The sequence below is a fragment of the Miniopterus natalensis genome, chromosome 6 (genome assembly GCF_054644295.1).
Source record: "Miniopterus natalensis isolate mMinNat1 chromosome 6, mMinNat1.hap1, whole genome shotgun sequence".
Classification (NCBI taxonomy): domain Eukaryota; kingdom Metazoa; phylum Chordata; class Mammalia; order Chiroptera; family Miniopteridae; genus Miniopterus; species Miniopterus natalensis.
In genome coordinates this window covers 85,528,899-85,554,137 of record NC_142086.1, presented here as the reverse complement: position 1 = coordinate 85,554,137, position 25,239 = coordinate 85,528,899, and the positions used below count along the sequence as shown (strand labels likewise).

The following is a 25,239-nucleotide window of genomic DNA, read 5'->3' as shown; positions in this document are numbered from 1 at the left end:
GCCTCACTGTCGCGTTCCCCACCCCAGCCTATGTTCCTGGCCAGTTCCCGGACAATGCTCTCCAATGTCCGAGACTGGCATGGATAATGCAGACCAGGAAAGCCTGGCCCAGCTGGCCAAGGCCCAGGCAGCCCAAGAGGTTTTCCCAGCACTGGGAATGGCCTTACGTCAACCACCATGATGACGTACCACATTTTACTGCTAAAATGACATCCAGGAAAAGAGACTCCTGCACTTGTGAAATTCAGATATTGGTTTCTCAGCGATGTGCTGACTAAAGCTCGTTAAGATCATCTAATTCTGCCCAGGCCCATCCCTCCTCGGCCATGCCCCCCCTCTTCTCTCCCTGGGGTTATGCTGTCTCCAGTCCTCCTCATCTCCAACCTGTTCTCCGAGACAATAAACCTCACCCTGACAACAAAGGACAACACTTCTGTCTTCTCAGGATAAACCCGTCATCCTCAGAATGGCTGGAAGGCTACCACCATCAGCCCCGTACTCACTCCCCCCGCCCCACTCGCCCCTCTAGCCTTGGCCCTCACCCCTATTTTTTTTTTTTCTTAAATTCTACCTTCTATTCCTCTTTATTAATAGAGAAAGGCATTTTTATATGTTTTTATTGATTTCAGAGAGCGGGAGAAAGAGAGAAACGTCAATGATGAGAAAGAGTCACTGATCAGCTGCCTCCTACACGCCCCCTACTGGGGATCGAGCCTACAACCCGGGCATGCGCCCTGACGGGGAATCGAACTATGATCTCCTGGTTCATGGGTTGACACTCAACCACTGAGCCACACCAGCTGGGCCTTCCACCTCTTTTTCTCAGCCCTACGGTCCACATGCAATTTTATCACGTCAGCCATAGCTTTCAGGACATTGCTTAAAATGACATTTTCAAGGGACACTTTCCTGACCCAGAAGGCTGATTAGGGGACCCCCCGTACCTGCTCCCATAATCAACATTGACTTATCTGCCTCCCTGACTAGTCTGAGCACTCCTTGGGCCGTGACTTGTGTCTCACTCATCTTTGGATCTCCAGGACCCAGCCCCTGTCTGGAACCAAGGTATAAGCTCAATAAATGTGTTGGGTGACTGGGTAAATAAACATAGAAAGTCGGCCATTAACACTTTGAATCTCAAAGAACATGATTTTCTTTTTATCCACATAAGAGCAAATGAAAATTCACAATGTACAACAAAGAATTACCAACTACGTGAGTTTTATATTTTTCTAAGTCCAATTATTTGTGTTAACTGTACTCAGCTGGAACAAATGAATTAAGAAGAGACACGCTATTAAAAATGGGTTCTCCTTAGAGCGAGCCTGGAGGGCAGCAGGGGCCTTGGAGGAATAAGTGTTAGTCTCAACTCTTACAGCCTAGCTAGCAGTTATCACCACGGGACTGGCAGTCTTCGTCGATGCCTGAATTGACCTTAATTTCTTGAATGAGACATTAAACAGAGAAAGTAATTGCTCAGAGAATTTATAAAAATACCTAGGCTCAAAGGTCAAGTACACCTTGAAGAACCTTAGCTATGACCATCACCAGCTCCATCAGACACGGGCTCTGTGGGAGCAGGGACGGTGTCATTTTCATGCTCCGTCCCCAGTCGCTGGAATTCTGCCCAGATGTGCCAACTCTCAACCTGTCCATACAATGTTGAATGAATGCATTTATGTAGCCTCTCTTGTCTCACATCCCTCTTGGGAGGAGGTGGGATATATCGACTAAATAAAAAGGTAAATGTCCATCCTTAGCTCACGGCATTGTAAAATATCAGAATTGGGCAGATCCTTACCTACATTCAATGTTTGAGTTGACTTTTATGGTTGGCAGATCATTATATTGACAAAAAGGGTTTTTAAAGATAATTATAATCACATGGTCAAGCTCTTGCAAAATCTTAGGCGGGGTAAAAACCATTCCCTTGGCGGTGCTACAACTTTCCATCACTTCACCGTGTTGTTCTAAGCAAGCTTGTCGGGGGAGCCTCAGAAGTGGGAAGTGTATCTGTGGTGGGAACATGGCCAGGGAGGCAGGCTGCTGAGGTGGCACGTGGCCAGGAGTGAGGACAGGTGTCAGCTGTGGTGTCAGGCTGGCCCAGTTAGGACAGGTGGCTGGTGTGGAGGGAAGCCGAGGGCTGCCAGGAGTGACCTGAGGAGGGCAGCTGGCCTCGCAGCGGCTGGGAGCAGGGCAGACCTGTGTTCCCTGGGTCCTCAGGCACCGCAGGGACCCAGGCGCAGGGCTCCTCCCGGGCCTGGACCACGCCTGCCTCCTGAGGCACCTTTCCTCCTGACTGGTTTTGGGGGAAGCCAAGTGGGGTGATTTACAGACCATAATCAGGCCAAAGGCTTAAGAGAGCCTGGAGAGGACTTGATTCGGCAGAGAGCACACTTAAAATCCTGTTACCTCGACGAGAACCAGACACGAACATGGACCAGGCTCAGTGCTCCCAAGGTCTCGCAAAGTTCCCGGGATGCCCTGTCTGCAGCTCCTTCCTGCGGGAGCGCCCAGAAGCTGGGGCCTCCGCTGTCCTCCTTCACTCCTCGGGCGCCATTCACAAGCCCCCTCTCCCCGCAGTCCCTCAGCGCCCCCGGCCCGCCTGCTAGACACTGCCCCAGGCTGTCAGCAAGCAGCTGGCACACAGCTCGGCACCATGACCAAGGAATAAGGTCCCTTGTTTTAGAAAGAACAAGAACCCAACCTAATCCTAACAGCAAGGCTACAGATTATTCACGCCCTGTCTGGACTGCCCGCAGACCTGGGTTCAGGTCCTGCCTCTGATCCCTCTTGGCCCTGTACCCTCCTCAACCACAGCAGTCAACACGTTAGCTGCAAACAGCCTGCTTCCCGCCTGGCTGCCCCCCCCCCCACAGTCACCCTCACTCTGGTGCCCAGGAAGGTCCCCAGCACCTGGTAGGAGCTCCAGAGGTGTCTGGGGAGCAGAACAGAGTCCAATGAATCTCCGGGGGGAAGCAAACAGACACTCACCTTCTCCTGGGACTCAGCGAGGCTGCCCGCATCTCCCGTGTCCTCTCTCTGGGCCTCATTTTCCCCACTGTCTTCAGCCTTCTCTGTTCCCTGGTCATAAAGAAACGCACCACTAGCCTGAGGGAAGCTTCCGAGGAAACACCAGGCCGCAGGCCTCCTGCTTGTTAGGCCACTTAGCTCCTAGCGCAGCGACGTGCAGCCTTTCTCATCTCACGGCACACAAGCTAAGTACTACACTTCTGCAGCACCCCAAAAATAGGTTGTATTTTTTTGCCGATCTGATAAAAAATAGGAATAATTTTGATTCATTCATGACAGACAGCTGTTGTCATTTTCTTATTTGACAATCTAAGGGAAAAGGGGTCAGTGCCCCGGCCTAAACAGTCAGGCATGGCAGGTTTTAAAACTCTTGCAGCACATGGTTGGACATCGCTGGAGCAGAGCACAGGTTGCCACCCGCCGAAACTGCTCACTGGAGCTCTTGGTGAAATTCAACAGATCTGCTTCAGCGGCCTGGGAGAGCAACACCCCTAAACGAGGGTTTTGATGCACCCGTTTAAGGCTTATGAGGAGAGCGACAAAGCAGCCAATATTTAGGCGGGGTTTGTTTTCTGTTGTTCGTGTGGAAGGGAGGCTTTATAATTTTAGAGATTTAAAAAGATTAGAAGATGATAGATAGATAGATAGATAGATAGATAGATAGATAGATAGATAGATAGATGATAGATTAGATAGATAGATAGATGATAGATAGATAGATAGATAGATAGATAGATAGATAGATAGATGATAGATAGATAGATAGATAGATAGATAGATAGATAGATAGATAGATAGATAGATACATAGAATGGATGGAAGGAAGGAAGGAAGGAAGGAAGGAAGGAAGGAAGGAAGGAAGGAAGGAAGGAAGGAAGGAAGGAAGGAAGGAAGGAAGGAAGGAAGGACAGATGATAGTGTCAAGTGACACGCTGAGGAAACCGGTCTGTGGAAAGGTGGTTCGAGATACCAACTCTCACCTCTGAGGTGCTCGGCGCCTCTCCCACAGCCTCGCCATTGGGAAGGGAAGGTTCTTCTTCTGGCGACTTTGTCACCTGCATCGTATAAATGGAAATGTTAGAGAATCTTTTTGAGGACAACCATTTAGCATTGCACCACCATGTAGCTACTGAAGCCATTTTGTCTTCGTTCCCCATCCTGTCTTCACGACAGCACCGTGGCCTCAGTAGGCAGGGCAGTCACACCACTGACGCCTTAGGGACAAGACAATAAGGTAGAAGGTATCACACTGCAAGTGAGCAGCAGGGCCAGGCCTGTGCCTCCCACTGGGCGCTCTTTTGACTAACCAGCAGCTCCCAGTCTAAAATACGACGTTATGTGTAACTACATGAGGTGAACTTGCTGTGGCACTCAGTTCACAACACACACACACATTAAATCATCACGTTGCACACTTTAGACTAATCCAGTGTTACATGTCGATCAGATCTCAGTAAAATCGGAACAAATATTAGGTTATTTTTATTATAAAGGCACTTCAAGCTCAGCCATATACACACCCTCCAGCCTCACCCTCCTGTGATAATCAATATTGAAAATTTGACATGTACCTAACTCAATCCTAATACATACATAGAGCTAATTTTTTTTTGTCAGTTATTTTTGTTTTATGTTTGTGCTTTTTAAAGCAGAAATGGGAACATATTATGCATAACTTGATTTATCTATTTTTACTTACTCTATCATGGGCATTTGTTCAGATGAATTAATGTGGTTCTAATACATTCTTTTTATAACCTGCTTAATACTAAATATATAATAATTTATTCAAATGTTTCCCAATTGCTGGTTTTCAGAAAGTTTACATGTTTATGTCTCTATAAACAAAACTATACTAAACTGAATAAAATGGAGGCGTTTTTAATTAGATTTCTTTCTAAAAAAGGAAATCGCCGGCATTCACATCCCCACAGTAACCTGTGTGTGTCCTTTCCCTTCCTCCTCCGACCAGAAAAGAGAACTGTTCTCCTTCATCTCTGCCAACCCACTCGGGAGAAGGTGGCATTTCCATTTCATTTTCATTTCTATTTTCCTAATTACTGGAAAGAAAGGGCGTATTCTTCATGAGGTTAAGCCACTTATATTTCCTGTTCAGATAACTGCCTTCATATGCTTTGCCCATTTTTACTGAGTTGTCTTTTATAATCAGTTTTAGAGGTTCTTTATATAATAGAAGCTCTAGCCCTTTTTCAGGTTATGAATTTTTTTCCAGTCTACAATTTTTTACAAATGCTGTTGCATATATATTTTTTAAGTTTTTAGCATTTTATATACACAAATTTATCTAACTTTCATTCTCTAAAATGTAGTTCTATTATTTTATATTAGTTATTAACATCTACAGCTTTAATCCATCTGGAATTTAATTTAGCATATAATGTAATGTTTTCTTCCAGATAGGTGGCAAATTATGCCTGAACTATTTATAAGCCATCATTTTTTCTCTTAATATGCTATTCTATTTATAAAAATGGGCATATTTATTAGTTCCTATGCCAATATACTACTTTTATCACTGTAGTTTTTAACATGAATTTTATTACTCAGAAAGGCAATTTGCTACAAGTCTTTTTCAACATTTTCTTGGCTCTTCTCAGACATTTATTATTCCAATAAATGTTAAGATCATTTTTTTCAAGTGTGAAAATGTTTTAAATAGACTTTTGACTGAAACAGCACTAAGTATATTAGTTTAGAAATTTTCACTTCTTAGTGTTGTCATCCTACCTAGGAAAATCATAGGTTTCTCTATTGCTTTAATATTTGCTGGTGTCCTTTAGAATAAAGTTAAATTATATGCATCATATAGGCCTTATATGCTTCTTGAAAAATTTATTTCTAAACATTTTAGAGACTTTTATCACTATTGTAAATGAGATGTTTGTTTTTACATTTGAACTTCCTACTTGTTGTTGATGATATAAATAAAAGCTAATAATTTTTGTATATTTTTCTTTTATCCAGAAACTTAATAAGCTATCTTATTAATTCTAACAGATTTTATTGGAGTTTCTTGAGATTTCTATGCATACAATTACATCATATACAAATAAAGATAATTTTTAAATTTTATATATATTATATATACATGAAACATATTTATTTTATTTTTATTTTTTAAATTTATCTTTATTGTTGAAAATATATTTATTTTCTTACATTATTGCAATAACTACAGCTTCTAAAACAATGTTTAATATTGTGACAATAACAGACATACCTATCTTGCTTCTAATTTTAATAGAAATGCGTCAATATTTCATGGTTCATTATGATGCTTCTTTTGATAATTGGTTTATAAAATGTAATCTGTTTCCTTCTATTTATATTTTAACCTATTTTATTTTAACTAGGAATATCTGATGAATCGTATCAAATATCTTCTTAATAAATCATAACAATGTAGTAGAATCTGCTTTTATAAGTTGAAATGAAATGTTTGTAAATAATATTCCCTCTGCCTGACCCCTCCAGAATTTAAAAATTCTTACTCAATCCTTTTACTTTTTATGGAAGTATGGTTATTTGCCTGGCTCAGTGAGAATCCGTGTTCCTTATTACCAGGGCATAACTGGAAACTGGTTACGCAACCACGGCTTTGGCTGGAGCGTAGGATTAAGAACGATGCTCAGGTAATGAGATGTGACCAGATTCTTGTAAAGAACGAAGGCGGGCTTCACGGAGACAAAGCGCACTTACCAAGCCCTCCTGGGGAAACTGGCCTGGCACTTGTTCTGTCACAGCCTGCCCAAGACAAGAGAAGCTTCCTAAAAGCAAGAACGCTGCTTATGGAGCTTACTATCCTTGTATAAGCATGCATTTCTATATAATTGTCGGGAGTGTCTATTTTTAGCCTTAGCACAAGATTAATTTCCTTGCTGACTTCTCCACAATGTTGTTTACTACAAAAAGACACCATGACAATTGATGATTTATGGAGATGATACTTTATCATCTCCATAAATCATCGTGTCTGTCTTCCCAAAGGAAACTTGAAGGACTTTCCCATGTGCTCACATAAACACCTATAAACCCAAACAACACTGACAACAAACACCAAAGGCTCTAGCACAGACTGTGCTGCTAATTGTCGGAGTAACTTTGTGCAAACCAGCTCAGCTCCTCGGGCTTCCAGCCCCTCCTCTGGGAAGAGAAGAGCCGGGACTGGGCGGCCTCCTGGGTCTCCGGAGGCCGGGTTTACCTATCCTTCCATGGCCATCCCTTTCTCCCCCTGAGTTAAGGAGAACTTCGTGCAAGATGACAGCACCTAGTTACAAGTCAGGGCGGGATCTAAAACCTGAGGTTCAATATTTTTAAATGGGAAAAGATGAAACAGCAGAAGCTGAAATAGATTTACATATATTAGTATGGATACATCTCAAAACAATGTTGTTTTTTTAAAAAGCAAGTTATAGAACATTCCAAAAAGTATGATACCAATTTGGCATCAAAAATACAAACAACATATGTAGTGCTGGTGGAGAAAATTATATAGTTTTATAAATAGTTGGGTTTTTTTAATCCATGATGTTGGTGGCTCCCAAGGAGGGAGGGAAACAGGGTTGGGGAGAGAAAAATGTGACCTTATAGTTTCTCTGTAATGACCGCCCCTCCTAAATTAGCGGGTTTATTCTCTACAGAAGTTAAACCAGAGGGGATCTGACTTCCCGGTCATGAGGCAGCTGAAGTGGGGGAACATACCCAGGACAAGGGGAATAAATGAGAATTTCACATGTTAGAAGGAAAGACTCTCCTTTCCCCTTCCCCACCTGCTCCAGAACACTGGCAGCCAGATTTACTCTCCATTTACCACCACCCTTATAACCATCACCATCACCATCACCACCGCCATCACCATCATCACCATCACCATCACCACCATCTTCAACACCACCACCATCACTACCTTCACCACCACCACCATCACCACCATCACCACCACCATCACCACCACCACCACCATCACTATCTTCACCACCACCACCGCCATCACCACCATCGCCATCACCACCACCACCATCACCACTACCACCACCGCCATCACCACCATCGCCATCACCACCACCACCCCAGAGGCGGAGGATTCCTCTCTGGAGAAGCTCACCTAAACCAACAGAAAAATCCCACAGTCCAGGACTCTTGACAAAAAGTCACCTCAATGTCACTACCTGAAGACTGCTGACATATGAAAGGCACATGCCTCTGAGGCAAGCCCATGTCTACAAGGTAGGATTTTGAGTGGTTTCTCCTATAGTGAGAATTAATTTGTGCTCAGTCATCACAAATATCTTTAGAAATGAAGCTGGGTACAAACAAATAAATGAATTAAGAAATAAATGTCTTGTATCTATAGGGAGTCCTGTATGAGATTCTTGGAAGGGGTAAGGAATGCAGTGGCCATTGCATATAGTGAAGCCAGGTGATGTCATTAGAGGAATTCATGATATTAGCTTTAGTAGCATAATTCTTTTTTTTATTGTTCAAAATATTACAGATGTCCCTTTCTCTCCCCATTGACCCCTTCCACCCCACCCCACCCTCCTCCCCAGCCCCTCGCCACACCATTGTCTGTGTCCTTGAGTTGTGCATATATACATATAAATTCTTTGGTTAATCTCTCCCCCTCCACTCCACCACCCCCTCCTTCCCTCTGAGATTCGTCAGTCTGATCCATGCTTCCATGTCACTGAATCTATTCTGTTCGTCAGTTTATTAAGTTATGTAGATTCCACATATAAATGAGATCGTAGCATAATTCTTTATTTAATAGACATAATTATACATAATCAAAGATGAAACAGCAGCAGAGGGGGGAAAACTAATGAAATTTATCTTGCTCTTGAATCTAGATCTTACTCTTTCCCTCTTTGTCAGACTTAAAAAGCAGAGTTTAATTTATTTTAAATAGAAAGAATTAAAATAGGGGATGTATAATAAAATTAACTAACATAAGCTATGAGAAGTCATTTCATAACAAAATTTTATGAACACAACTTGAGAATTCATATTTTTACATATTTAATTTAGCACAGTTAAGACTATTGAATGCAATGATATTTTTTTAAAGTATTGTAAAACTTTATTTTATTTTATTATTTCTTTTTCTTATGTAACAAAGTGGAATGAAACAAAATATGAAAAGCATAGCTTTGGAACATGTGTTAGTAAAACCTTGCATTGTCTCTATGCATAAGATTTCACCAGAATAAGGGGTGTACTGACATCGTGTTAATTTAAATACTCTCATTTATTAAACAGTCTTGGATGCTGACTTCTAGCTTCACTTACTATGACTTGTATTGGGCCCCCATGGGGTGTTCAAGCTTACCTTGGAGCCCGGAGGGGGAGCCAAACCAAGGAATGAATAAATAATATTCTCTTCTTTTGCAGAAAAGAAAGAATCAAAGTCCTTGAAGCAAAGAAAAAGAATGTTTAAACCCACCGCACACTGTGAGCCAGGACGCTTACCGCAGCTGATCTCTTTTTCTTTTAATTTGTCATTAATTTAGGAGCTAACACAAAAGGTTACGCCAGTTTGCTCTGCCAAAGACGGCTAATGCCCAGAGGTGAGGAACCTGTGCATGCCTGCCTCTCTGCTGACCGGTCCAGGGGCCCTTCGCTGGTGCTCAGGCCGACAGGCGCCTCGGCTCTTACCTGGGCTCAGGGGCACAGGCTCCAGTGGGGCGGCGACAGCCCTGCCTCTCCTCCCCCGGCCTCCCCCGCGCCCGCCTCCCCAGCTCCTGCGTCCTCGCTCTAGCTGACAGCTGCCCTGCCCGCAGGACAGCCCCTTCGCCGGCGCCGCACAGGGCAGCGGGAGCTCACAGCTGCCCCTGCCATCCAGGCCTCTCGTGGCCCCGGCGCAGAGAAACCCACTGCTTGTCCCTGGGCTTCCTCTACCTGCTGCCACCAGCAGTTTTGTGTAGGAAGAAGAGAAAGGGTGACCTAAGATGCCTCTATCCGGCTCTGGCCTAGATCAGCTCCTCTCGTTTCCAGAGCCCCGATCGCCGCGTCTGAAACGGGCCCTGGAAGGCCCTGGCGGGAGGGGCTCAGTGGTTGGAGCATCTTCCCAGACACCGAAAGGCTGATTCCCAATCAGGGCACATGCCTAGGCTGCGGGTTTGACTGGGGACCATACACTGATTGATGTTTCTCTCTCTCTCAAATCAGTAAAGCATGTCCTGGGGTTAGGATTAAAAATACAAGGGGGGGGCGGATTTGGGGTGGAGGGGGTCAATGGGGGGGAAAGGGAGACATCTGTAATACCTTCAATAATAAAGATAAATTAAAAATTAAACTTTAAAAAATTTAAAAAGAAAAAGAAAAGTGACCTAGAAGGCTCAGGCGACTTCTAAGATAACTTCCAATTCTCAGGTTCTGAAGTCCTTTGAGTTTTTAAATGTTTCTTTTCAACAATTTGATTTACTAAATAGAATCTGTAAACTCTGAAGAAAAAGTGATTTTTATGGCAAAACGAACCATGAAATGTATAAAATAAATCTGCTGTTGTAATCAGAATGTCCAGAATGTTTTTAAACTACTTAGATAACATTTACACAAACGTATCTTGCACCCTTCATAAGACCTGACTTCGGCAAATCACCGTTTATGAAAGTGGGAACTTACCCTGTCTTTGTGGGTGCGCCTCTGTGCCCACTGCAGGGTGGATCAGAATTCCTTTCCCACTAAAGGCATACTTTGTTTGAACAACTGACCTCATTACTTCAAAATAAAATACAGAACCTAATCCCAAGAACTTCTGAATCATCGTTTTATTGTTTCCATCACTTTGTAAATCTTAAATGCTGCTAGTTCACAATGGGCCTACCATCCAGATATTGGATGGTAGAAATAGGTCATGACCTGAAAACTGTGAGCAACCTCAAATGCTGCCTCGAAATTAATCTGCTTTAAATAATTTCTGAGAAACACACACGCAGAAGAATTTTCCAAGAAACAAAAACTCACTCCACAATACTGCTCTTCGTTGAAGATCTGGGGAGGCAAAGGAATCCCATTTTGAGGTTTTTTCTCTCCGGGAACATTGTCTCTCATCCATTTCCTGTTGTCTTCATCTCCAGCTATGTCCAATTCCTTAAAGTCGATTTTATTAGCTTCCAAAAAGCCCACTACTTCTTGCTGTTTTTTCCTAATCTGGCCAAAAGGAGAGAAAGATAACCATTAGGCTCTCTTTTTAAAATGTTTTGCTAAAAATAATAATAATAAAATAAAATATTTTGCTAATATTTGCATAAATTAAATCCTTTCTGCAACTATACTATACAACACAAATAATTTCGCAAAGTATTTAAACAAAGAAAACGATAAAATCACACGTCTTCATTATAAAGGATGAACAGAGTGATCATGTAAAGTCTGAAACGTTAATCTCAATGTTTAAACCATGGTGTGACCAACCCAATAAGGAGAGGCATGTTCTCATCACAGCTTCTGTGTGAGATCTTCAAAGTTCTTTCCTTTGCTAAGCTTTCATGCCAAAAAGTAAATCAGAATTGGTTACGAAGAAAAATGATGATTGGGGTAAGAGAAAGAAGGAAAAAGTCAATTTACTATGAAACTCAAATACCAAGCATACCCACTGAAATAAATGCACTCGGTCACGGTTATGGAAATAAGAACATGAGTCACACTGAACAAAAGTAGCTTTACTCATACAGGAAACCAAAGAGCCCGCGTGGAGATCGTTGGGTGGGGAAGGACAGGGGAGAAGCTGGTGGACGTTTCTCCCGGCACGTACTCGAGGTGACAAAGTGACAGGACCCGCTGCCCCAGGACTGTCCCTTCCTGCCCCACCCAGCTCTGGAGCCACACCTGAGGGAGCCGGCTCCAGCGCCACCGTGCTCAGCTCCGGGCTCCCCGTGCGGCTGGCCACCTTCAGAGCCCAGAGCTCCCTTCCAGAAGCAACTACAGCAACTGTCGCTTCTCTGCTGAAGGCTCACTCCCAGAAATGCCCGACACCTCTTGCAGAAACACTGAGAAACAAGTCACAGCAGACTCTGGACTCTAACAAGCTCTGGGGGAAACCTCCAGAGTGATCAGCTGGAGGACTGGTCAACACTCACTTACTGACTCTCCGCTCTGCACAAGACTGTGCCAAGCTCTTCATCTGAACAGATTCACAAGCTGTTTATTTGGGTGAGAAAAAGGGAAAGACCCCATGTGCACAAACTAGATATAGAACAAGCTAAAGATAATAAAGGGGCAAAATCTGGTCATTTTTTAAAACTAAGATTAAAATTTTAAATAAGTAATTTTGACCTGAAAATACCCAATATCTTAATTTTTTCAGTCCTCTGAATACTGCCTAATGACGAAATCAAGTCGTGAAGAGCGGTCTATGGGGCACGAGAGGCCTCGCTGTTTCACGCAACTTGTTTATCAGCAGAGGGACTAGGTTTTGAGGATTCCAAGGAAGTGCTGCGAAAGGGACATGTCCTCCCAAACAGGGAGTCTAGATTCAAACCCTCGTTTGGCCAAGCCCAACTGCTTTCACAAAGATGAGTACGCCAAAAAATTATTTTATTCATTTTTGCCAAAGTGAATGATTCTATCAAAGACTTGAGTAGAGTGTTTCTTAATTAAAGGAAAGTAAGGCGCGTATGGATGCTTAAGCCTGGAATCAAATCGCCACCAAGAACAAATTCCGTATAATTTGGTTTGGGTGGTGACTTGATTGTATATGTTATATTAATTATAAACATAAGATACATTAATATTAAATAATTTTTTAATTTTTTAAATCCTCGCCGGAGGATATGTTTTTTATTGATCTGAGAGAAAGGAAGGAGGGGAGAGAGAGGGGGAGAAACATCAATGGTCGCCTCCCTTACTAGGGATCAAACCTGCAACCTTTTGGTGCACAGGACAATGCTCCAACCAACTGAGCACCCAGCCAAGGCAATACTTTTTTAATTTTTAACATAAAGTGAATTATATATAGATTACATATACACGTATATGTAAATGGTAATCACACATTTACTTTTTAATCAACATTTGTACCATCAATATAACAAAGACATTGCTAATAAAAGCACTCGATCAATAAATTAAAGGTGGCTGTTAGCCAAAATACAACACTTAATAAGATTTGTGCCCAGATATCTATTTCAGTTTGGGGCAATTGTGGACGAAAGATAAAAATAAAAGTCATACAGAAAGGTGTGGAGTGATGGACTTTTCCTTGAGTTTCTGGAGTAAGCACTCTGGCACGTTCCTGAGTGTCACCCCTGTCAGAACCAGAGGACCTGCGTTTTCTCCACCATGTGCCCTCCCCTGGCTATGCTGCTCCTGCTCCAGGAAACTCCATATCCCACAGCTGCATGCCTGAGGCAGTGAATACTACAAAGTCCCATCAGACCTGATGACAGCTTGTTGGACTAAATTATTACCTTAATTAATTGTGTTTTCTCTACAAACTTCCAGCCTGTCCATAATTATTTGTGCCACTTTATAAATTACTTATTCCTTTAGATATTTTCAGAGATGACTCTGTGGTTTTGAAGAGTAGAGGTGTCTTCATTTTAGGAAGGTTTACCTTTCACTAAATATTCAGAAGACGGCATCCATTATTCTGTCCAAACCCATCTTCCTTCCTTCTCAAATACCCGCTGGGAGTGGAATCAGCCCGGCCGAGGTCCATGGCCACCTCTCCAACATTATTGGCATCTCTACTAAATCATCCCTCACGACTGAAGTGGGATGAAAAGGGATCTCACTTTATTCCATGATTTCGAACAGATGAGAGACATTTCCCAACACCCTGACATGTTTCTTCTGCAAGAAAGTCAGAGAGGTGGAGGAAATGGATGGGAAGACCTGTTTGCTGTCATTTCTCGAAAGACAAGCAATTGCATCTTCAGGAAGTTAACTGATTGTTGGGTGCCTGACACTGTGTTAAATGCTATTTCTCACCCTAGCTGGTTTTTCTCAGTGGTTAGAGCATTGTCCCATGGACTGAAGGGTCCTGGGTTCAATTCCAGCCAAGGACAAGTACCTCGGTTGCAAGTTCCATGCCTGGCCCCAGTCAGGGTGTTTGAGGAAGGCAACCAATCTTTGTCTCTCTCACATAGATCTTTCTCTCTTTCTCTCTCCCTTCCATTCTCTCTGAAAAGCAATGGAAAAAAATATCCTCAGGTGAGGATTTAAATAAATAAATAAATGCTATTTCTCAGCCACTCCCCAGCCCCCATCCAAAGAAAGAGAAGAGAAATTAAAGGTGCCCCTCTGTATTTCCCAAACACCAGTAACTTAAACTGGGCCAAAGGCATAGCATCTGACCATCAGAGCCCTTGACCTTGAGTGCTGCCAGGGCTGGAGAAGGGTTTTAGGAATAGGCCAAAGGAGGGGAGAGGGGAGTAGGGAGCATGTGAGCTCACCTGGCTGGCATGGTTGCCTTTGCCCACACCCTGATGCCCATCCTGAGGCCCTCCCCCTTGATGGGTCTCCATTCCCTGGGCCCTTGGTGAAAGTGAGGCTCTTCTCCTTGTGTCCTCCTGAGCTGACCTCCAGGGACAAAGCATCAGTCCCAGAAAACACCTTCCCTTCACGGCTTCAGGGGGTGGGGCATGCACAGCACCCAAAAGTTCCCACCAGACATGCTCCCCTTCCACCTTTCGCCCCTTTTTCCTCTCCAAGGTGCCATGGCCAATGGTGGGCCCATAAAGGTGCAGACCCTCTAGGGGATCTGGGGGTCCTTGGAGCCCGTGTCATTTGGAGCCTTTGGGACCTCAGAGTTGGCCCAGAGAGCTCTGTTCTCCTAGCCTGTTACATTTACTCAGGCAAAAGTGTTGCTCTCTGTCCTGAAGCCACGAAGTCCCTGTCGGTCACACTAATGGGTCGGAGTAATCTTGCGGTCACTCGCCTATTTATTATCTGGTACAGTTAGGAGCCTTTCCAACCGAGGTCACTCTACTGCAGTAAAAAGCATGCTGCCCTTGAGTGAGCGTGACCTGCGCTGCCGTTCTGGCCCTGAAGGGTGCTGAGGGGACTCTGCTGGTCAACCAGCTCGCTCGCAAACTGGATGCGCGCGGCCTCCCGCGGTTCTGGTGAGAACCCAGGAAGATGCGTGGGAAAGCATTTGTGCACAAGCCAAGAGCCTGCTCTGCAAACACCCGGCAGCACACTTTCCCCGTTTGCCTGCCTTGATCAGTGTGCCAGGTAAGTACTCCCATCACCATTTTAAAATGACAAAGCGGAGGCGCCAGTGAGTTAAAGAAGTGCCCAAGGCCTACACCCAGATCCATCTAATTCGAGAGCCATGTTTCCCACTGTTTTTACACTCCTCGAGGCTGGAGGGAGGACTGAGGACCCAAGAGCCACCATGAGGATCTGTCCCAAAGATTGTGGTTCCAGGGCTGTGCATATTGAAACGGTGAGGACTACCCTCTCTCCCTTTGTCCCCCCGCCCGCGGTGGCAGTGGCCTTCAGGGAGAGAGGACGGTCACACGAGAGGCACAGGACTTCTCCTGCTCCCAGGGTCTCTTCCCCCAAACCCCACCATAAAAACCTGTAACTTCACTTTAACATCAACTGTTAAAACAGAGCTGTAATGCCCAGAGTCCATGTGTGACCCTCACAAGGAGATGACGGTTTGGTTTTTTCTTTTTTCATTTATTTCGGTCACCCATCAGAAGCCTTGCTGCCCTTGTTGCCGAGGTCACAGGCAGGAATTCCTATTCGAAGTGTACAGGCTAAAGCAGTAAGGAGCAAAGGTTTTACAGACCAACGCCACACACAGCCTAAGTCCTGGCACCTGCCCTGAGGTTCTGCTACAAAGACACCTCGAGTGAAACCAGGCAAAACCATTAGCACTGAGACCACGGAAATGATCAGTTCTCATTCCTTAGGATAAGACAGAAATTCTTCCATTTATGTGGCTTGTGACAATTCTTCTGAAAAATAATCATCATAGACTCAGATCTACTAATATTAACTAATAATTATAACAATAATATTGATTGATATTAACTAACAATTTTAATAGCTAAAAGTTATAACAGTTATAGTATTAACTAACCAGAGCTAATTATGACATTAACTAACAACTATAACATTTATTAAGCACTGATTAGGACCTGACACCATGCCAGGCCCCCAGGCATGTTATCTCCTAAGTCCTCCTGACAACCTATCAGATGAGCACTATTCATGTTCTCATTTTACAGATGAGGACACTGAGGCTTAGCAAGGTGAAATAACATTCCCAAGGTGACACAGTTCCAAGCAGCACTAAAACATTTGCTCAGGGAACAAGAATTAACTTGGCTCTTCTAAGATCCTGGAATGAACGGTACCCCTCCAGACTCTCCGAGGCTAACCAAATCAAGCCCAAGCTTCAGGAATGCAGGACATCAAGTAACCCTAAAAAATCCATAGATGTATTCATAGTCTCCAGAAGAATGCATGGGCCATGCTGAGCTGGTCTACAGAACAAGCAGAAAATCAGCAGGTCAGTGGTCAAGTTTCCAGCAATGAGCATCAATGGCATATTTAAAGGCCACTAGCCCGGCCAGTGTGGCTCAGCGGTTGAGCATCAGCCTAGGATCCAGGAGATCACGGTTCAATTCCCGGTCGGGGCATATGCCCGGGTTGTGGGCTCGATCCCCAATCGGGGGCGTGCAGGAGGCAGCCGATCAATGACTCTCTCATCATTGATGTTTCTATTTCTCTCTCTCTCCCTCTCCCTTCCTCTCTCTGAAATCAATAAAGACATATTTTTAAAAAATAAAAATAAATTTTAAAAAACAAAGCCCACTAAAACCTTTTTCCTCAAAAATTATTTTTATCTAAATAACCCAAAAACGTGTGCTCATTGCAGGTCAACTAAGAGTTTCTGAGGTCATCAATAGCCATGAAAGATTTTGCACTTTTTACATTTGGAATTTTCCCTCATCTTTTTCTGTTGAAAGACGTTCTAGAAATCACTGGACACTCGCTGATCAGTGGGGCTCAGAGTGGATGCCCAGGCTCCTTTCTCTTGCTTTCCACTCGCCCCCTCTGGAAAGTATGGTCTAGGAGTGGTGGCAGTCAACAGCTGCTGCTGGACTGTTCCCTGCCAGCGGCTCACCTAGCGTATCATCCCTGGTTGAGTGACCGCTGAAATCCTAGCTGCCATCAAAGACAGTCCAGGTCATGGATATAAAAGGAAACACCCCCGTCGCTGGTCTCCAACTCTCAGGATTAATACAATGGTTTTCTCTCCACAGGCTCTCAAGACTTCTGCTAAAATGCTGGTGGAAATGCCAGTGTCAAAGCCTGAATCGCCCCTCCACGACCCCCGTGTCTGGAGGCAGGTCTCTCCTGCCCAGCATGAAGGCTGGAGTTGGACAGGCAGGTGGGCGATTCCAGGCCTGGTCCGGAGGAAATCAGACAAAGCAACGTTATGGGGTGAGCTTTTGGTACCTATTTTTGTTCTGTTTGGATTTCTAGAGCATTTAAAACTGTGGCCTTGGCGGTGTTTGTTCTTGTCACTGTGACATCATGTTCCTCAAATAATAGTGTTACACATTGCTAACTGCACACTTTCAGTTTGGCTCCACTGCGCACACAAGTGATTACACCCAGGACTCACTTAGTAATCTGGTCCTTCCAGCTCCAAATCCTGTTACACAACCTGTCGTCTATTTGCAACTTTGACCGAAATCTTTGCAGAATGGATGGCAAAAAAAACACTCCCCCCCCCACACACACACACACACAGAGCAAAAGCCTTTGATTGTAACACTATATGCGACACGACAGGGCGCAAATGGCTTGTTAAAAATTCTAGAATCCAACACGCCCCCTTCCTCAGGCCCTTCACGCCCAGCTTGACACACTTACACGCGTCTTCAACACTGGTGAAAACCAACGCAGGAGGAGGCCGGGGCAGGGGCGCCCCGCAGAGCCTCGGTTCACTTACACATCCTCAGGCCGGCGCGGGGAGGCGGCCTGGGCCACCCCCTCCTCCCCAAGCCTGCGCTGCTCGGAGCGCGGACAGGAGGGAAGCCCGCGAGTTCCATCGGACACCTACCGCTATGGACCCAGAAGATGTGGCAACAAACACTTTGATAACCATTTTGACAGTCGGAAAGAGGACTCCCCCCAACACACCCCTGTGACGGGACACGGCGCGCGGCGGGCGGGGCCCTGCGCTCCTCTGCGCTCCCGCCCCGCCTGCTGCCCCTTAAGCTCCCGCTCTCCCGGGAGCGCGCAGGCATCCCGGGCCGTCCCTTCCATTGGCCCGGGAATATTTGGGGACCTGTCAGGAGAATGTTTGATTGGTTGATAAAAGCAGTCCCTGGACCCTTTCCCTCATCACTTTGAACGCCCGACAACAGTCCCTAAAAGGCGAGGCTGCGCTGCGCACCAATCAGAGCCCTGCGCACAGCTGCCGGGGATGGAGGCGGGCGGCGCGCGGGGCCGCGGGGACAGGGGCAGGGGGAGGCGCGCTCTCGGGGGCTGGAAAGGCCCAGAACACTGCAGCTCTGGGCTCCGAAGGGGCCCCGTTTACAGGCCTTCTGGCCAACAAGCGGGAAGCCTCAGAATAGCCGCTAAGGCCTTTGAGTAAAGAGCGAAGGGCTGCCTTCCTTTAAAGGTTTCTGGCAGGTTAAAAGGAAAATCGGCGAACTGGCCTACAGCAGATACCTTAGGAGCGGCCTGTTCCCACTTTCTCCCCTTACCACCTGTTCCTCTTAAAGAACAGGATGACAGGTCTGGACGGGTAAGGTTTCACGGAAGTCCCCAACAAGGCTGGGAGACAGCTGTCCAAGAACTGGACAAGCAAATTGTCCTCGCTATGCTGGGGCGAAGGGGGAGGGGGACGAGGGGTTAAATGATCTGTTTGTAACGGGCTCTGTCTTATTCACAGAGAGAACTTGAATTATGTTCAAAGTTGGAGGAGTTCAAAATCTAGTAAAACCCAAATGCTAGCCGCCAACTCTCCTGATGGGTTTAAACATCAAGATCAAGGGCATTAGAGGCAAAGGCCCCTGGGGGATATCCAGTCTGCTTAGATAGCTGAGTCTCTTATTTTTGAAGTCCCCTGCTCCTTGTGGAGGAGGTGGCACTGGCGTCCTGGAACAGGGACGGGTGTTAGGCTTATGCGAGCCCCCTTCACCAAAGTCTGGAGGCCTGGAGGCCTGCGCCCTGCCCGCCCAGGCCGGTGCCTTTGATGAGAAAGGATCACCGGTCCCTGGAATGCAGCTCAAATCCACTTACATCAGGCCAAGTGCTTGAGATGACTCCACCACAATGTAACCTGGAGCCTGAACAGGCCAGCTTAACCGCTCCTAATGGTAGGCCCTTGGCAAAGACGATTAATGGTGCCCCAAGTTTAAGCCACTAGCATTGTAATTTTTATTTTAAAGCCCAACATAGATCATAGGTCATTGTTGCTTTTCTTCTTTTCTGTATTTTCAAAACTTCTGCACTGAGTATATATGATTTTTATCATATAAAATATATATATATATTTTAACACCTCGGTCTTAAAATGTCAGGTGAGCATGTTATTTTCTCCAGATATTACTTAAGGAAGTAATAAGCTGTTCATTCTTGACTTTGTAAGTTAGTAACATGAACTATAGCTGGATTCACAGGTGCCCTAGGGAGTATACATCCCCTGATCATATAAGACAAAACTGCCTTCATAATGACACCCCGGGGGGAAAAAGGGGGACATCTGTAATACTTTCAACAATAAAGATAAATTTTTAAAATCTTCACCAAAATTTTTTTTTTTAATGACACCCCTTCCATCTTCACGCCCTGGAGAGAAATAAATTTCCTATTTGAAACACTAGCTAATAATTTGTAGGTGTTTGCCCGGAGCCAGACTTGCTCTAAGTGCTTTGCATAAACCACTCCCTTCTTCTTCACAAATGCCTTAAAACTGGGCTCTGTGATTATCCCTACCCCAGGTGAGGTCTTAGAACTGGAGATGATGGGAAGTGAGTGGTGCATCCAAGACCTGAGCTAAACCCATTTATCTCTACGCCACACCTAAAAAATTCCTGACGTGCTAACCTCGGATTCCTAGGGCTCCCTTTTTGCACTATGAATTTCTTTCAGAAGTTTATCCTTTTAATAATGCCATGAAAGTGTACAAATTAGAAATCTGAAAACTCTAGCTCAAAGATCTTTTAATGTATTCTAGGGACACGAGTGAGCTTCAAGATAATTAATAGGAATGCCAAACATTCTAAATAAGTCCTAAAATAAAGCTCAATGATTCTCTGACATAGAAAATGCACTTCAGAAATAAACAGCCTAATCCAGTGGGGATGCAGGAGGCTAATCATATCAAGTCAAAGAATCCTTTCAGATTTGACCCAATTTTTTGACAGAATTTTCTTTTTCCAGCTTTATTGAGGTATAACTGACAAAACTCTAAGATATTTAAAGTGCACACCAGGAGGATCTGATACAGGTATACATTGTGAAAAGAGGACTTGACCTCATTTGAACAATAAAAGTATGCGGTATTGGCTCCAAGGTTCACAGAGATCCTCAGATGATCTCATGAACAACGAAACCAGATGCTATGTTTTGAGAAAACATGAAATGAGAAATAGCCTGGCCAGTGTGTCTCAGTGGTTAAGCATCTAACCATGCACCAAGAGGTTGCAGGTTTGATTCCTGGTCAGGGCACATGTCTAGGTTGTGGGCTCGATCGCCAGTAGGGACCGTGCAGGAGGCAGCTGATTGATGTTTCTCTCTCATCGATATTTCTTTCCATCTCTCTCTCCCTCCCCCTCCCTCTCTAAAAGTCAATAAAAACATATTTAAAAATAACATAAAACAAGAAATAAAGGTGTATTTTTATTATGTAGAATAACAGTGGTGGCCACCACAGTAACTGCAGTGAGTTGAACAGTGTCCCCCCAGAACTCATGTTTACCCAAACCTCAGAATGTGGCCTTATTTGTAAACAGGGTCTTTGCAGATGAAACTAGTCGAGGATCTTGAGGTGAAATCATCCTGGATTTCAGGTTAAGCCCTAAATCCAGGAACTGATGTCCTTGTATGAAGAGAAGACACAGAGAAAAACGCCATGTGAACACAGAGACAGAGACTGGAGTGACACTGCCACAGCCAAGGAACCCCAGGAGCCAACAGAAGCTGGACCAGGCAGGAAGGATCCTCCCCAAGGGAGCGTGGCCCTTGATTTCAGAATTCTAGCCTCCAGGACTGTGAGAGAATAAATTTCTGTTGTTTTAAGCCACCCAGATCTGTGGCAATTTGTTACAACCACCTTAGGAAACTAATACAGAGAAATAGGTGCGTACGTTTGGTATGTACCATAACTAAAAGGCAGTTCTTCAACTTTGTACCTCACAGGCCTCTCTCCCTTCCAAATAAGAAGAAAGCGCCCCTTTCAAAGGCAGAACCAAAGGCTATCGACTGGGAAAAGCTAGTAAAAAAGAGAGGGAGAAACCATTCCGATGGGAAAGGAGAAACCGCCATCTCTCAGGTTCCTCCAGTCCTGAGAACCAGTGTGGGGATGATCCCTTCACAATAAACTGCTGATTTTGTTACTTCCTGGGCAGACTATTAGCCATGAACCAGCCGTCTTTCCATAAATGTCAAGTCTAGGGTGACACCTGTCTACTGTATGTCTGCCTGGAGATGCTCCCACAACAACTATGTACCACCTGCCATCCGATAAGGGTCACTCATAACTAAGGTGGTAGGACCACGGCCCCCACGAAACTCTGGTGGGCACTCTAAGGGCACGTGGAGGAAGGGGTGGTGACCTGAAGGGACAGCCTTGCCCCACCCACCCCTACAACGCAGGAACTAAACCGTCTGCTTGGAAACACGCACTGTCCCTATTACAGAAAAGCCAACGCAAAAACCATAAAGGGAAAATCTGATAAATTTGACTCTACGCAAATATCAGAATACATTGTAAACAAAATTAAAAGGTAATTGGCTGGAGGAAATATTTGCAGCATATATCACAGACCCGAGTTTCATGGAAAACATCGAAAATTCTAAGACACCTTTTTTTACAAAGATGAACAAACACCAAGTGAAAAAATGGGCAAAAGGCCAGAAAAGGCAAATCGCAAAGTAAGTACAAACGGTCACTAGCAATATGGGAAAAACGCCCACCCTTCCGGTGATCAGAGAAGTGAATAAAACCAAAGATGCCCATTTTCAACAATAAAATGGGCATTTTAAAAAGAAGTACGATTATCCCCAAGGTGGTTTAAGGCCTGGAGACATTTGCCTGGAAGGCAAACTTTCATCTACCTTCAGAAAACCTCCAAGTGGGCGCATCCTTGGATCCTTCCACTTCTCGGGGAGCAATTTATCCTACGGAAACGGGAGACCCACAAGGATACAAGGCAGTGATACGGGGGGGGGGGGTGTAGGAAAGAAGGAAATAATAATATAAATGCTTGTTAATTACGCATTCCACCGTGCAGGTGATTTTTACCTTTTCCTGGCACTTTCCTGTTCACTGTAAGTTCTCTACACCAGACATGAATTACTTTGTCATCAGAAATCCAACTTGAGAGAGCGCGGTTAACAGGCAGAGGGGCGCCCACACCCGCCCGCGGGCCCCCCTTTCCTGGGGCACCGGCGCCCACACCTGCGCGCCGAGCACCGGCCTGACCTCGACGCGGCCCAGGACCCCCCGCGCCAGCCGCGCAGACGCCCCGCGGCCCCGCCCCCGGCTCTTCCGCGCCCTCCCTTCCCAGAAGGCCCCGCGGGCTGGTTTCCAGGGCGACGAGTCTGCGCCCCGAGGCCGCCGGAGCCACGCGGAGCAGGTAACGGCCGCGCTGTCGCCGCCGCCGCCGCCGCCACCGCCACCTGAAGCCCCAGGCCCCAGGCGCCGACCCTGCCCAAGCGTAACTCCCGCCAAAGTCTCCGGGCCTTCGGGGGTCGCCCGGCCACTCGGCCCTGCCCCCGCCCCGCCCCTGCCCTGCCCCCGCCCCGCCCCTGCCCTGCCCCCGCCCCTGCCCGGCTCCGGCCTCGGCGCTGAGTTGGTAGCGTAGCCAGGTGGTCCTGCCAGGCTCGGCCGGTGGAGGGCACCCTCACCGCGCCTCGCCCTTCCCTCACCGCGCCCTCACCGCACCCTCACCGCGCCTCGCCCCTCCCTCACCGCGCCCTCACCGCGCCCTCACCGCGCCTCGCCCCTCCCTCACCGCGCCCTCACCGTGCCCCCGCCGCGCCCTCACCGTGCCCCCGCCCCGCCCTCACCGCGCCCTCACCGTGCCCTCACCGCGCCTCGCCCCTCCCTCACCGCGCCCTCACCGTGCCCCCGCCGCGCCCTCACCGCGCCCCGCCCCGCCCCGCCCACGGAGGGCCGCCCCCACGCACCCACTCGGGACCGCGCTGCACGCGGACCGGCCGCCGGGGCTGCAGACGGGCTGCCCGGAGCGGGCCCAGGTGCGGCCTGGGGAGGGGCCGGGCCCTCGGGCCGCCTCGGGTCACCTGGGTCACACGGGGGCGACCTCACCACCGCCACCCCTGCCCTGCCCCCGACTCGCCGAGTCTCGCGCATATTCTTCTATCTCCCATTTTGCACTTGCCTACTTGGTTGTACTTTTTGGGTTTTGTTTCCTTCTGACCTTAGCGCTGGCATCTCGCTGACCCCAGCCCGGGAGACTCTGGAGCCTCTGAAGTGCCTGCTCTGTGTTCGCCCGGAGCGCTGTGTCCACAGTGTCCCCTTAGGTGCCACACTCGTGCCAACAGGTAACTTGTTTCAGACCAGTTTTTTTACTGCTGACCGTGGCCTTGAACATTTTTTTCTGTCTCCACTCACTAGGTGAATTCATCCAGTCTCACAGGCCCAAACCCCATCTAAATGCCAGGGAGCCCCAAGAGTATATCTCCAGCCCTGACCCTTCCCTGAACTTCAGACCCTTTGCTTAGATGTCTGCCCACACTTCTACTTAGACATCCAAGGCATCTCCAACACAGCCGCCCAGAGCAGCTCCTGACATTCCCCCAAGCCTGCTCCTGCCACAGCTCCACCCACCCCAGATCCTGGAAACCATCCTCCCAGCTGTCCCGGCCTTGGTCCCCCATGACTACTGTTTTTCTTCCTCCCCACATCCAGTCTGTCAACACATCCTTCAGAATGTACCAGAACAGATGTACAATCCTACCATTTCCACCAACCCCCACTATCACCACCCTGGTCCAGGCCACCACCATCGGTGCCTGATTATCTCAGCAGCTTTCTAATTGGTCTCCTTGCTTGTGCCCCACCCCCAACTCAAGTATTAACAGTCTTACGCTATTTCCTCTTTGTTACTTCAAGTAAGTCAGTTTAGGAAAAAATGGATATGAATTTTATAGTTAAAAAATACAATATTTTAGTACATATTTTGAGAATTCCAACTTTTAAGCCAGGTAGACAAAGCTACATGAGCACCTGACTATTAACAAGCTAAAAATTGAAAGATGTCCCTTAGCTTTCTTAGGTATATGACAGTGTCCCTGGATATAGAACTATGGCAAGGGCTTTAAAATTGGCTGTACGGAAGGATAAGATAACCCATGGACTTCCCAGTGAGAAAAAGAAGTCACGTAGGAAATTAGGCTGTTTGTTCGCTACTCTTTCTTTTTAGGCTTTTGGGGGTTTTTTAGAGAAGTACCAAAAGAGGCAGGTTGAAATGGAGACAAATGTTCATCCCTGTGCTGATCATTTTGAGAGTAAGTACCCGGGCGCTCGTACTCTGGTCTGTCAGGCACAGAGCGATGCGGTGATGGATATGACAGGTCCCTGCCTTACGGAGCTAATGACCCCCCCACACCTGTACCCTTGCCAATATCAAACCCCCATTCTTTCTCTTTTTCCATCGAGTGTAACCCCAAAGGACCAACGTAACATGGTAGTTTGCTGCAACTTGCAGAGGGCCTAAGGGATGTAGCAGGTTGTCAACCTCTACTTCACTCCAACTGGATCTCCCACCTGCCCTCAGGCTGCCACTTCACAGAGGAGCCCTGGCAGGAATCTCCTTGCGCTCCAGCCACCAGGTCTGCAAGCCTTACCAGCTTGTACCCACCTTCCTTCGTCCTGTCCTAAGCACCCCTCCCTGCAATTCAGCTGTCATCTCCTCCCACTTGTCAAAAAGCCTATCCTGTCACCTGTTCATCTCAGCTGGCTCTTTCCTGTTGCTTTTAAACGTGCTCAAGGTTCCCATCACAAAGGGGGGAAGAAATCTC

The 25,239-nt window shown here is 46.3% G+C and overlaps 1 protein-coding gene across 1 annotated transcript; it reads right to left on the bottom strand.

Moving 5' to 3' along the window:
- Positions 1-2,408: 2,408 nt before the first annotated feature.
- Positions 2,409-18,142, bottom strand: SH3BGR (SH3 domain binding glutamate rich protein). Its single transcript, XM_087817829.1, has 6 exons — positions 18,086-18,142; positions 11,020-11,205; positions 9,383-9,463; positions 4,014-4,088; positions 2,995-3,084; positions 2,409-2,639 (listed from the first exon to the last, which is right to left on the bottom strand). Exons 1-6 carry the CDS (start codon positions 18,128-18,130, stop codon positions 2,409-2,411), a joined length of 708 nt encoding a protein of 235 aa, XP_087673955.1. The 5' UTR covers positions 18,131-18,142.
- Positions 18,143-25,239: the final 7,097 nt, after the last annotated feature.